We start from the raw sequence: 12203 nt of genomic DNA, 5'->3' as shown, positions 1-12203 counted from the left end.
CAACTAACGCTTTATATGTTGTCCAAACGAACCTCACGTCTTGTTGAGAAGCCTCACCTATTTTGAGGCCCGACTCCGTGCGTACTCCGGCTTTCAAGGTCTTTACTTCGGAGCCCGAGTGGATTTCAAGCACAATATTAAAACCTCTGGCGATCTTATGTGCACTCTGCCACGCAGTGTCTCTCTTGGCAGAGTTCCGGCTGAACCGCCGAATGCGAATGCAACGCCATACTGAATCAACAGACAGAAATGCATCGTGAAGAAATTTGTCACGACTTACGAGATGCCAAGCTGGGACACTGTTGACCCAAACCTCACAGCCTGAATTCTAGGCTGGGTAGTCTTGACCAAAGTAGCCTTCAGCGCCAGTCCGTGTTCTTCTTCAACGGATACGGTCTTTGGATGTGGGCTTCTCCGGAGACGCGCGGCTCAGAAAGGGAAGACTGGCAAGAGCAACATCCATCCATGCTCGGGAGGAGTTCCTCACTTCCTATCCATATTTCAATACGGAAATGCAAACGGAGGACCCGGACCCGGGCCGGAACTCGGGGCCCCTTTCTGTCTTTTTTGTCCTTTGTTTTCTCATCGTTCCTCTTTCTTGAACAAAAGAACCCTCGCCTCCAGCTGCCCTCCCAAAGAGTGGGCGTTTACTCGTCTCGGGATAACCCTTGCAGCCACCATCTCAAGTCCCGGTCTTCGACCCGGGTCCCGGTAGCCTTGGGGAAACCCCAACCCCCCAGTCCCGTATAACGCCACGACGCCGCTGACGAAGACGAGCCCGTTCTGTCCATTCTGTCGGAAACACTTTGACTCGCTCCTCGTGTCAGTCGGATATGCCTTGGTCCCGCTGTCCTTTCTTGAGTTGGAGGTATAGTTACTTCGCAATAGTGAGCGAGAAGAGCTGACCCTTTAACTTGGTCTCATTGGCTCAGGGTCTTGTTGTTGTAAGGATAAGTTATTGAGGCTGAGCCACTGAGACCGAATGATAATCAAAAGATTATGAATGCTGTTGCGATACGAGAACCAGAATCTTAATTAGATCTAAGTATATTCAGGTTCATGATGCGTTGTAACTAATGCTTCCGCTCTAAATAAGATCGCTCGCGGTCCTTCAACCCCGCCATCGCTGGGAGCCGTCCCCGTCCTTCGTCTTTTCGTGTACGTACATGAAGCTCCAAACGACAAACAAGGCCAGGGTATATCTCCAAGCTCCACTACGAATCGCCTCCCTTCATGCTGGCCCAATAGCTCTCAGCTCAAGTCAGCCACCATATGCCTGCACCGATGGCCAACAGTGTGGCTAGTATCATCGCCCCCTGCTTAGTAGACCACAGGAACATGCTCCAGCCAGCGAGGACTTCCTTCCGCCTTGCTGCCGCACGTCGTTCCCAGGCCTCGGGATCGATGGCTACGGGGAGAACGAGACGAGGATCCACCACATTGGATGTCGAAGCTTCTGTCGATGATCGGGCTAGCTCCTTCTTAGTGAGAAGGGGAACTGCAGCTCTGATGTACACGGCTCTGTGATCTGAGCTGCGGACCACAGGCATGGCATCGTAGGTCTTGACATCGACCTTTTGGGGCTTGGCCTTGACCCACGACGGGACATCCAAGTACAAGATGCGATCCGTCCAGCTGGGGTATCGATGAGGCGCAAACACCCAAGGCACATCCTCCACACCATCAACTTTCAGGCGGGTGTTGTCTGTGGGCAGGACATTGTACTTGTACGTCGGGGGAAATTTGACTTCTGCCTCACTCATGCCGTGCAAAGTGCGTCCCGCCTGGCGTTCTCTCGTGAGTTGGTCCAAGGGGAAGAAGCGGGAGTAATGGTGTTCGCTATCGGGGTCGAGACTGGGAAACGTTGCCATTGGCGGCGGACTCGTCGTTGAGATGCGATAGTTGAGGTCGCCGCCGACAAAAAGATGGGAGCTTGGCTTGAACACAGATATCTCCTGTAGCCTTTCCTGAAGAGCGAGCGTTTGTGCGTGATGCTCGTCGTGCAAGAGGTGCACTGCTTCATCCCTGGCACCGTCGGTTTGGCCCTCTCCCTGTGTAGGGGTATTAGGCTTGTTCTTCTTCGGGTGCAGGATGTCTTCCGGATTCTCGAATGTCAGGCCACGCATGATGGTTGCCCAGTTGGCATTTCGCCTAGGCAGATTCCATTCCATTGCTGCGAGATGGGTAGCCACGAAAGTGAGCTCCGTCTCCTTCTTCCCACCATCGCCCGTTGTGCCCTCGTATAAGACCCTTAGTGCCACAGCGCCCTTGTTGCCCATTTCTGCGGCGCCGAAGCCGACCTCCGCCTCTTGCACGCGCAAAATTGATTCGGGGTTCCGCGCAAAGAGCATAATGGCGGTCATACCGACATTGCGAGTCCGGATCAGGGTATAAGGTCGCACAGGGGTAGGAGCGGTAGGCTTAACCAGTATCGTTTCGTCGTCCGCCTCATCGTGACTATCGGTACTCGAGGAGGGTTCGTTGGTGTATCTGGTGGCAGCGAGGTTGAGAGCTTCTTCGAAGCGCGTGAGATACGGGCTAAGGAAGTAGCCGCCGATGAAGGAATAAGATAACGGCGCGAACTCTTGCAAGGAGCTGGGAGAAGATTTCTAGTCAGCGTTGTTGCAAGATCATTCACACGAGGGGAGGGGCCACCGCAACTCACAAGACCACAACCTCTGGGAGGGGAGCGGCGCTCTGCTTGAAAGCTGTGTGGAGATTTGTCGCAAAGACGTGAGTATCGATGAAGTTCTTGGCACAATTGAACGTCAACATGAACAGGTCAAGCGTTGAGGGAGCCATCTTGTCGGCGGGTGCGGTGGAGTTGACGTCGACAAGGGTCGCCATTGAAAGCTGTCGGAGGTAATAGCCGCCGATGACGATTCTCGAGTTTGGTGTGCTGGGATTACTCGGCTAGAGGAGGTCACTGGTCTACCTTGTTAGTCAGCTCTCTACCCCTCCTCTTCGTTAGAATGTTGCCTCAATCGATACTGTGAGCTAGAGTAATGAGGGAGAATAGTGAACTGAGAAATTTTTTGGAGGAGAAGATGTAGAAGAATAAGAGGAGCTCAGGAAGTAGATGTAGGAGGAGACTACGGAGTTGGAAAGAGCACACGCGACGTTAGGACTTGACGTTGTCCTTGTCCGTCCTCATCAAGATGGTTTGGCAGGATCGCCTGAGAAGTGTTAGTTGGGTGGTTGCAAATGCGGTCAACACTCACTCAGCCACACGCTAGCTGCCCGGTAGCTGCCCAGTAGCTTTCAAATGGCATTGATCAGAACGAGACAAGCTCACCTCACACTAACTGCCCCGCTTCCAAGCTTGGTTCTTGCCAAAATCTCACAATGAGAGGCTGTCAAATGCCAAAGCCAACTTCATGTGCAAACTAGAAAGTGATGATTATGAAGTTGAAGGGGGGTTGAGGAATCTTCAAGTTCGGGGGACATCCCTGACACTCCCGACATTCTAATAATCGCCGTGTACTCACCTAAGAAAGTCCCCATCCCTTCGGTTTTCCAGCTACCTTTGCAAATTTTCGTGTAGGATGCTAAGGTTTTATCGTGATGCAAGATCTTACTGAGTACGATAAGAATATGCCGCGATGATTCGAACATATGTGTGCGGATATACTTCGTACCTGACGACATCCATTCGGTATGGCTTCTGGCGTTTCATGCAGTCAGCTGTTATACGTGCCCTGCCAAACGGAGTCAAGCGACGACGCACCTGACCCGCTATGCAACCCAGTCTCATGACTTCGACACCATTTCACACCAAACTCTAGAAAATATCCACGGCTATGTTGTTCAGACAGCATGCCTCTTTAGGCATGAGAGTCAAGGCTGTGCGGCGATAGGATACGACGACTGTGAGTCTGTGACTGTTGCAGTATTCTTCTGACAGCTGCGCCGCCGAGTTCACAAGCTCCGGGTGACGAAATTCGCGCAACAATGTTAAATTGAAAAGCTACCATGCGTATTTTGGTTGGTTCCGCTGCCTATCGACATGCCCACAGCTACTCGTGCTCCGCCTCCACCATATACAAGCTTGCCAGGCCGGTAAAAGCCCGCGGATGATGGAGGCGCAGTGTTGAGAGTCCAACAGTGCCCTGAGGACAACAATTTCCGTTGACTGCCAAGGCAGCCATGTAGACGTTGTCGATGTCCCAGAGCTTTGCTAGACCATCCCCTAGAGCCCATAATAGTTGCCAGGAACCAGTTTTGGCGACTAGTCACCAGCCCTGATTTCCCCCTCGTGTAATGTCGGAGTAACGAATTCCCAACCAACCAAACCGAACCAAAAGTCAAAGAAAAGATGGTGCGCTCTTCCTCATTAGCTTTGCAACCGTTGTTCCCTTGCTGATTTCTGTCTTTGCGGACTTGACAAGAGTCGTGATGTTGTCAGACAGTGTCGGCAGGGCCGATATCTCGCAAAAGTTTCTCTCTTGTTGTCGACCCCTCTCGCTTTAACTACCTCCCCAGAAGCGGGCCTCGACGCGTGATTGACCAAGTGCGAAGCCTCGAATGAAAAATCAACTCGTAATGCGCATAACCGAAGGAAAAGTAGGAGAAATAGAACAGAAGAAAAAAGAAAAGTCCGTCGGTAAACGCAGCTCCAACGCATCGACCAGGTGCAAGGTACTAAGACCAGGGCACTCAAGTTGGGGGTGGGGGGAATGTCTCGCGGGGCGGCCCGACGACGGTGCCTCGCAAACTTGAGGTACCGGAAGTGCCGTTCGAGTTCTTCCTACCATGGATATCGAACCATAGAGCTTCGGCAGCAAGATCTACCGGGGCGTCTGTGAAATCGAGTGTCCTGTTATGAAGAATCGAGTCATTCGTGAAATCAACCCAAATATGTCGAAGAACGAAGTTGAGAAAGCGTAAGGAGAATGCGACCAGTTCGCGTGGCAAGGCGTATCATCAAAAGACCCTGCTGGTGAGCAGAACCCGTACCAATCGTGATGTCTGGGAGCCATGCCACGGAAGGAATGAAGCCGGTAAGCCGGTCTGGTCATACTCCAACGTGTTGGACAGAAAGCATGTGATTTACCGCCGTCGAGGATCAATTCGGCAGAAAGGAACTTGAACCATATGCTGGACTTGCGCCCTTCGTAGCCGAGCGCAAACTAGATCATCGTCCACTAGGTCAGCATGTGTTTGTCAGCAACGGGTTCAACAGCCAGCGGTCGATGAGCTGCTTGGGCGGCTTTACTTACATCCTGTCACTTCCACCGACGGCACGGTTGGTATCTGGGGTGTTTACACCAGCACCAGATCCTCGTTCAATCACTTTGCGGCGCGAGCTGGGAAGGGCGTTAGGCTTATTAGCGCCAGACTGAGGGGTCGGCTGACCAGCAGTAGCGGCGTTCGTGCGAGATGCCCGCGCCTTTTCATCCTCCTCCTGAGTGGCTCCTGCAGCCTGAGCAATTGCCTGAGCATTCTTCTGGTACTTGTAGACGGTCCAGTCGAAGACGTAATCGTACTGGAAGCCCTCGCGGACGAAGAGATCACGGAAGATCTTGCGGAGGTAGCTGTAATCGGGCTTGTCGTCGAATCGGAGGGATCGGGTGTAGTTGAGGTAGATGGCGAACTCGTTGGGGAAGCCACGGCAAAGGACCTCGGTCGGGGTAGTCATCTTCTTCTCCATGATGCGATCGTATTTCTGCTTCTTGGTAGCAGCCTTAAGTCCCTGCCAGGGAAGAGATCCACGGCAAAAGTAGAGCATGACGTAGCCCAGGGACTCCATGTCGTCACGGCGAGATTGCTCTGCGGAGTTGTCAGTGGCCACGAGGGAAATGGGACGGGGCCGAGTGCGTGGAAATATAACATACCGACACCCAAGTGGGTGTTGATGGAGGCATAGCGGGCGGTTCCGGTAAGGTTCTTGTTCTCTCTGTAAGGGATGTGGAAGTGCGTCTTGGGGTCACGGTACTTCTTGGCCAAACCAAAGTCAATAACGTTGACCTGGTTGCCACGCTTACCAATACCCATGAGGAAGTTGTCGGGCTTGATATCACGGTGAATGAAAGACTTGGCGTGGATGTACTCGATGCGGGAGATCAGCTGATCGGCGAGAAGCAGCACGGTCTTGAGGGAGAATTTGCGGTTGCAAAAGTTGAAGAGATCTTCCAAACTGGGCCCGAGGAGATCGAGGACCATGGCGTTGTAGTCGCACTCTGTACCGAACCAACGGACAAAGGGAATACCGACACCGCCAGCCAGGGACTTGTAGACTCTGGCCTCATACTCAAGTTGGGGGTGCTTGGCCTTGACGCTCTCGAGCTTGATGGCGATCTCCTCACCGGAGATGATGTTGGTGCCGAGGTAGATATCACCGAAGGAACCAGAACCGATCTTGCGACCGATGCGGTACTTGTTACCGACACGAAGATCCTGTCATGGTTCATTAGCCATGTGCAATGATGACAATTGGTACAGAGCGGTTCAGTCGACACATTGGGCGCTTTGAGCTAGGGCATGTGTAGCTCCTGGCAAGCCTGTATCCCAAGTCGAAAGAAGCCGTCCCCCCGACTATTCGCTTACCATTGTGGTCATCTTGACTGGTGTGCGGACTCTGCACCTTTCGGATGCAGATTTTGGTTTGGTGGGTTGGGTGTCGATGGACGAGTCAAAATTTTATCGACAGCGAAGCGATGGGCTGGATAGAAGTAAAAGATTAGTATTGATGCATGAGACAGAAGAAGCCTTTGAACTGTGTCGCTAGGGCAGTGGATGCAGGCGAGGACGTTGTGTGAACCGAGAGAGGTGGGAAGGTTGCAGAGTGGATAGAGTTGGTCGAGGCCTTGGGAGAGAGGATGGAATGAGGCAAAGCTCGGATCCACCGCCAGAACCCACGGTCAGCCCGAGGCTAGGCTGGGCAAAACGGACGAAGAGTGAACCCCAGGCAGAGCGAGAGGGGTGCAGTGTGAGGATGCAACGATTGTCGATGGATTGAGGTTCCAGGTAATTGAAGGTTGAGGAAACATAGCTAATAAGGAACAAAAGTGGCTCACCTGTCGAGAGTTTGTGCGTATGTATTGTCGGCGGGGAGGAAAGAGTCGATGGCTCTGCGAGGTTGTGTGTGTGTGTGTGTGATGGTTTGAAGGTACGGATACCTGTGTGACGAAAGAGGTGGACGGGGTCAGTATGGGCTCTCTTCGAAGCCTTGATGGACAGAGAGGCGGATAGATTGATGGGGGCCGGTCGAGGATAATTTGTAATTGATGGTGATGGAAGGGGAATATGTATGCGTACCTTAATCTCCAAATGCCAAAGCCGTGTCCAAAGTGAAGGGGACAGTGACGATGTGCTGTTCGGGCAAGAAGCCTTTGGCAATCAAGTGGCTCGCAAAAGAGATCGTGGGGTGAAGAAAGGAAGAGTAAGGCAGGAAGGAGGGAGCGAGAGAGGATGGGAGGAGGGTACCTTAATGGGATGGGAGCCCAAAAGTGGAGGCGACAAGGCAAATGGACCTTCCCTCACCTCAGGCGGCAGGCTCTCCCGCTCTCCACGGAGTACTTCCTTCCCAAGCACTGAGTTGCAAAGGGCGCAGGAGGGCTGGCGGCGGGCAGCGGGCGGCGGACCACCTCACTGGGGCGGACAGGCGCTGGGAGCTGAATGGGACACGGAGACTGGACGGGGGAGGGGGAGGGGGAGAATAGAACCAAGGAAAGAGAAGGCCCCAAGGAGACGGCCTGAGGTAAGGGGAAGGTACCTAACGTAGGTCGGTGTCTTCCAACCTAAGTACCTATCTTGGGCAGCCTGAGAAGTATCTTCTTCGTCAGAGTTCCGGTGGCAGGTACATACCCATGCACGCCAAATTTGCCGAGAGTTGCACGTACCCTCTCCATGCTCTTTCCCTCCAGCCCAAGGTCCGAATACTTCTCTTCTACCTGACTTCAGGTGGCCTTCCTTCCATCCCCGGGTGTCTCCCACACGGCATTACATAAGGCACCTAATAGTACCTATTACTCCGTACTTTATGCTTGACGAGACGGCAGCAACCCGATACTCATACAGCACCTGGAAGGAAGCCTCTCTGGTGCCAACTTGGTGGTTCGTGGCTACCCGTCCAGCCGTCCACCCGCCCTCAACCTACCTGGCGACATCCCGCCTACCTTAACCTACCTCGGACACCATAAGCCATAAGGTAACCCTGTCTTTCATCAATAACGTCAGCCAAGGTACCCTGCTGTGGTAGACTATTCGTATTGTCTATTGAACCATTCATCGACAGCAACATTCGAGCTCTCTACCCGGCTCGACCGCCATCACGAAGCATCTATTTGCCTACAGATGCCGGTTCCGATATCCAAGCCGGTCTATGGCCTCAGCCAGCCTCCTGAGCTCCCGTGCTTCCGCGCTTGTCGCAGATGCCATGCCCCGGTCACTTCAGCTCACCTCACCTCACTTCTCGCATCACCCCAGATAAAGAACTACCGGCAAAGAAAGCGAGCCAAGTGTGACTTCACCAAGGCACAGCTTCACCCAAACGTCTTTACCAAGGCATACCGGCATACCGACACAATGCTACAAACACAGCCGCGGAGGCTCAACCACTACAATTGCGACACTCGTCACATCCTGGCCGGTCAACCGAGCCCAAAGTAATCTGTACTCCGTACCGTACCGTACCGTACGCATAGGCTGATCTGTGGCCTGGCCAAGCACCGGCTCATCCTCATCTTGAGCCCATCTTGAAATTGGAACACCGCATTGGCCATGCAATTCAATGCAATGAACCTCTCTCCGCCGGGTAACTGGACAACGACGGGGAAATACCTGGTCGAGACATGTAGGCCCCTCCCCTCGCACCTCGCCAGCCCGACCTGGAGTCCCACGGTCCACCCGCCCAACGTTCCACCGCTCCAAAGGGGAAATTTCGAAGCCTGAAAACCGCTACCGCCGCCCCCAACCCTTCTCGACAATACCCAGGAACCCTGTCTCAAATCACTGCTTTCGGAAGACGAGCTTGCACTGGCAGACTACTTCGTACTCTGTAAGTTACTCCGTACCGAACGAGCGCGAGTTGAACACGCTCAATGGGCCCTTTCAATGACACGGAATGATGCGAGAGGGGCGACACCATGACGGCGGCAAGGACCCTGAATCGACCACTCAACCCACCGAACAGATACTCTCTGAATTTTTCCTCAAAGAAAAAACCTGCTGATCTCCGACCTCAACGCTCTTTGCTATGGAGACACTGCCGCGGAACAGCTTTCAGAATTGCAGAACATGTCCGGCACCGGTTCTTCTTCAGCATTCCCAAGATAGCCAGGGCTTTCGTCATCGCAACCCGATACCCACCATGGAACCAAGTGGCTTCCTTCGAGATAACATGCCAAACTGCAATCAGCTCCAACGTGGAAAATTACCTGCAGCCGACCAAGACCCATTTGTCGCCGGGCTACGGCTGCGGGTACATGCAGAGCGCGAACCACCACATCTTCAGGATCCTTGCTTGAACCCCCCTCCTGAAGCAATGCCTTGAAGTTCCTACGACGGACCGCAAGGAGCTAGAGATTTCGGGCGTACGCCCTTGCAAGTCAACCTTGACTTCTCGACTGAATCGACTCGACTTGCCATTTGCGTGTCAGCATCAATCTGAACTTCACCAATCTGCAATCCCAAGGCCTTTGTCATGTCAATCTCAATCGTAGTCGGCATATAGGTCCTGGACCAATATCAACCCCTCGTAATTCGACATTGCCGCATTTACCAGCAACTCCTACTAATCCCTCAGGTGACACTGCTCCCACAAGAGTAGGATGCGCTAATCATCAACCAGCGAGAGCCTCACCGCTCTTAGTCCTCTCCCCCGCAACGAGATCACGACGCTCGAACCCACCAGGAAAAATAACTCCAGACTATCGGTCAGGAGACCAGTCATAAATCGGACGGTTGAGGGCACCAACGCTGCAAGATCGAGATGCCTATTTTCAGTACTCTACAGGGGCTAACCCCTCCAGCCTCAAGTCGACATTACAAATTTACAATGCAAAGGTGAAAATGACCAGATTAAGCAAGTACCTTTAGATGGCATTATCATCAGCTCGGAGGCATACCAGAGTCAGCACAATACCACCTTCTTCGTCATGCAACAACGACCTGTCGGATGTCGCTGCTGACATCCGAGATATTATATTCCGATACCCAGAGGCCCCCTTGGCCATCTCTCCTTAAAACAGCAAAGGATCTCCCGCAAGGGGCGGTAAAAAGGGAAGTCTTCCTCGGACCCTCCACCCCCTCGTCTACAGACTACGATGCACAAAAGAAAAGGAATGGCCTGCAATGTAACCGCCCATCGTGGACAGCATCTCATCTCTGGCGTTGCCGCCTTTCAGATGCGCCGTGCGCTAGAGGAGCGCTCTGTGGCGTTGGATGGGGTCAAACGCCATGGAAGCTATTCGACGTCGCCCACGTCACTCTTGTCCCAGGTCTTTCGATCGGGCCCGAATAACGAGCAGGTCAACCTTCAAAGGCCCTGGATGCAGAGCAATTTGAGCAAACAAGCCAGCATTTTCTGGCATCGCTGTCTGCTGATCAATATTTTTTGGCCCTGAGTGGCAGCCAAAATATGGATTTTGCCCTCAGCTCGCGACTCAGACGTCCGAACCGTCCGCTATTTGGCCAACTGTGTCGGAGTTGGGCACCAACCCTTGGACAACGATCCCTAGTTCTTGTTCACTTTCTCTCCGAGCAATTGGGCTCTATCCCCGACCCTACTTACCCTGCCTCCCGACGGGACTGGTGCCTCGCGAGTGCTTGCCATGGCCAGAAGATACTTACAGAGTAGACAATTGAGGATGGCCTATCCCATCATGAATGCTGGCTGAGGTGCCATGTCCGTTTGGCAATCAACTTGAGCCGCCGTCCGCCAGCATGATTCTCTGATGGCGAGTTGTCGTTCACCAACATTTGTGAGTGAGCTACGGCTTTGTGGCAGTAACGACACCCGCGCTTTGTTAGCCTTGAATAGGTGCAGTGCGATAATCGGCATAAACGAGCTTAGGAGGCCGCGGAAACGCAATTAAATGCCTCTCCCCATATCTTCTCGGCTGTCAGTTGTGAGTAAGCGTGCCTCAAACCCCGGAAGGCAGCTCCAGTGACTTGCATATTGACATCCTAAATTAGAGACGTTCGAGAAGCGGCAAATGGTGGATTGGAATTCTGGAAGCTCACCGCCGTTAGCGGCGCTATGGTGCGCCCTGGCTACAATTTGATACATTAGGCCGCACGCACGTCTCGAAGCAGGAGACGGTCCCTCGCACCGTCCCCGTAGTATCGGCTCAGGAATGTCACTCGTTCTTCCACAGGCCAACGGGCGTTCCCTTCGCTTTGTCCTTTGGGCTAGTTGGGACGACGGAGATGCCCAGACTACCGAAATCTAGACTGGTCCCGGCCGAGAGATCAATGTTTTTACTTCTTCCCAGAACTTGTCATTCGGATTCCAACGTCAGCAGAGCTTCTAATTCCGGGGTCTGGCACCAACCAACGGCAAGACAGCAGGATTCTGCAGGAAAGAGAGCCTAGTGTTTGGCATGTCAATTCCATTGTCCAGCATGGCTTTGAGATATGGATCTGCACTCGTCACCAGTCAACCGCCTTTCGGAATTGACGTACGGAGTACGTCTCACCAAAACGGTTTGAAGGTGAGATATCGAGGCTAAAAGAGGCTGTTGCGTATTTGCGTATTACTTGACCAACCATGAGCACACTGTTGCCGATGCTTCCAAGACCCCCGCAGAGCCAAGCAATCGAGGGCTTACTGTGGAAGAACACCCTTCAAGAGCAAAGGCCGATGGGCTTCTGGCCAGTGCCGATCACTCTCGGGTTTCCCGCATCTGCCAATCCACCCGTAGCTTGGACGACATCAATGGGCCCTCACGCCCTCCATCACATCACCGCCCTTCGATCGCCTGGTCTGCCCGCCCCTTGGTTCCAATGGCTCTGGGAGGCGCTTGGCGCTGTCCTCACTGAGCGTGTGCGAGTTGCCTGATCTTGCCTGCTTCCAGCCATTCGACTGGAACCCTAAGGTCACAAGATCTCTGCGGCTGCATGTCACCGAGCTTGGTAACAGAATAGCTCCTGACATGGTACGGCAATCTCAGTCTGAATACCTACTGATTCGCGAGAACGGGGCAGAGAAAACCTGACAACACAGGGCCATGGCCGAAGTGCATTGCGCTGCGGTGGCTGAC

General features: G+C 53.3%; 3 protein-coding genes across 3 annotated transcripts; 1 reads left to right on the top strand and 2 right to left on the bottom strand.

The window, feature by feature from the left end:
• Positions 1 to 1250: 1250 nt before the first annotated feature.
• BDP55DRAFT_640310 (endonuclease/Exonuclease/phosphatase) lies at positions 1251 to 3317 on the bottom strand. The gene is made up of 2 exons (XM_060573328.1): positions 2666 to 3317; positions 1251 to 2595 (listed from the first exon to the last, which is right to left on the bottom strand). Exons 1-2 carry the CDS (start codon positions 2845 to 2847, stop codon positions 1257 to 1259), a joined length of 1521 nt encoding a protein of 506 aa, XP_060436804.1. The 5' UTR covers positions 2848 to 3317; the 3' UTR covers positions 1251 to 1256.
• Positions 3318 to 5134: 1817 nt separating this feature from the next.
• BDP55DRAFT_722312 (putative casein kinase I) lies at positions 5135 to 6558 on the bottom strand (the record flags this gene model as incomplete). Its single annotated transcript, XM_060578586.1, has 4 exons — positions 5135 to 5144; positions 5220 to 5769; positions 5835 to 6396; positions 6547 to 6558. 4 exons carry the CDS (start codon positions 6556 to 6558, stop codon positions 5135 to 5137), a joined length of 1134 nt encoding a protein of 377 aa, XP_060436803.1.
• A 1566-nt stretch (positions 6559 to 8124) lies between these two features.
• BDP55DRAFT_640293 (uncharacterized protein) lies at positions 8125 to 8772 on the top strand. The gene has a single exon (XM_060573327.1). The coding sequence runs from the start codon at positions 8296 to 8298 to the stop codon at positions 8608 to 8610; it is 315 nt and encodes a 104-aa protein (XP_060436802.1). The 5' UTR covers positions 8125 to 8295; the 3' UTR covers positions 8611 to 8772.
• The last annotated feature ends 3431 nt before the right edge of the window (positions 8773 to 12203 follow it).

This window comes from Colletotrichum godetiae (genome assembly GCF_030913485.1).
Source record: "Colletotrichum godetiae strain CBS 193.32 chromosome Unknown BDP55scaffold_1, whole genome shotgun sequence".
NCBI classification, from domain to species: domain Eukaryota; kingdom Fungi; phylum Ascomycota; class Sordariomycetes; order Glomerellales; family Glomerellaceae; genus Colletotrichum; species Colletotrichum godetiae.
Note: the sequence above shows the minus strand (reverse complement) of the source record. Positions and strands in the feature narration are given on the sequence as shown.

What these genes read in the sequence shown, in the direction of transcription:
- BDP55DRAFT_640310 (XM_060573328.1), bottom strand. Translation starts at nt 2,847, where the DNA reads ATGGCGACCCTTGTCGACGTCAACTCCACCGCACCCGCCGACAAGATG. An exon ending in CTCCCAGAGGTTGTGGTCTT is followed by an intron (nt 2,596 to 2,665) that starts GTGAGTTGCGGT and finishes ATCTTCTCCCAG; the next exon opens with CTCCTTGCAAGAGTTCGCGC.
- BDP55DRAFT_640293 (XM_060573327.1), top strand. Translation starts at nt 8,296, where the DNA reads ATGCCGGTTCCGATATCCAAGCCGGTCTATGGCCTCAGCCAGCCTCCT.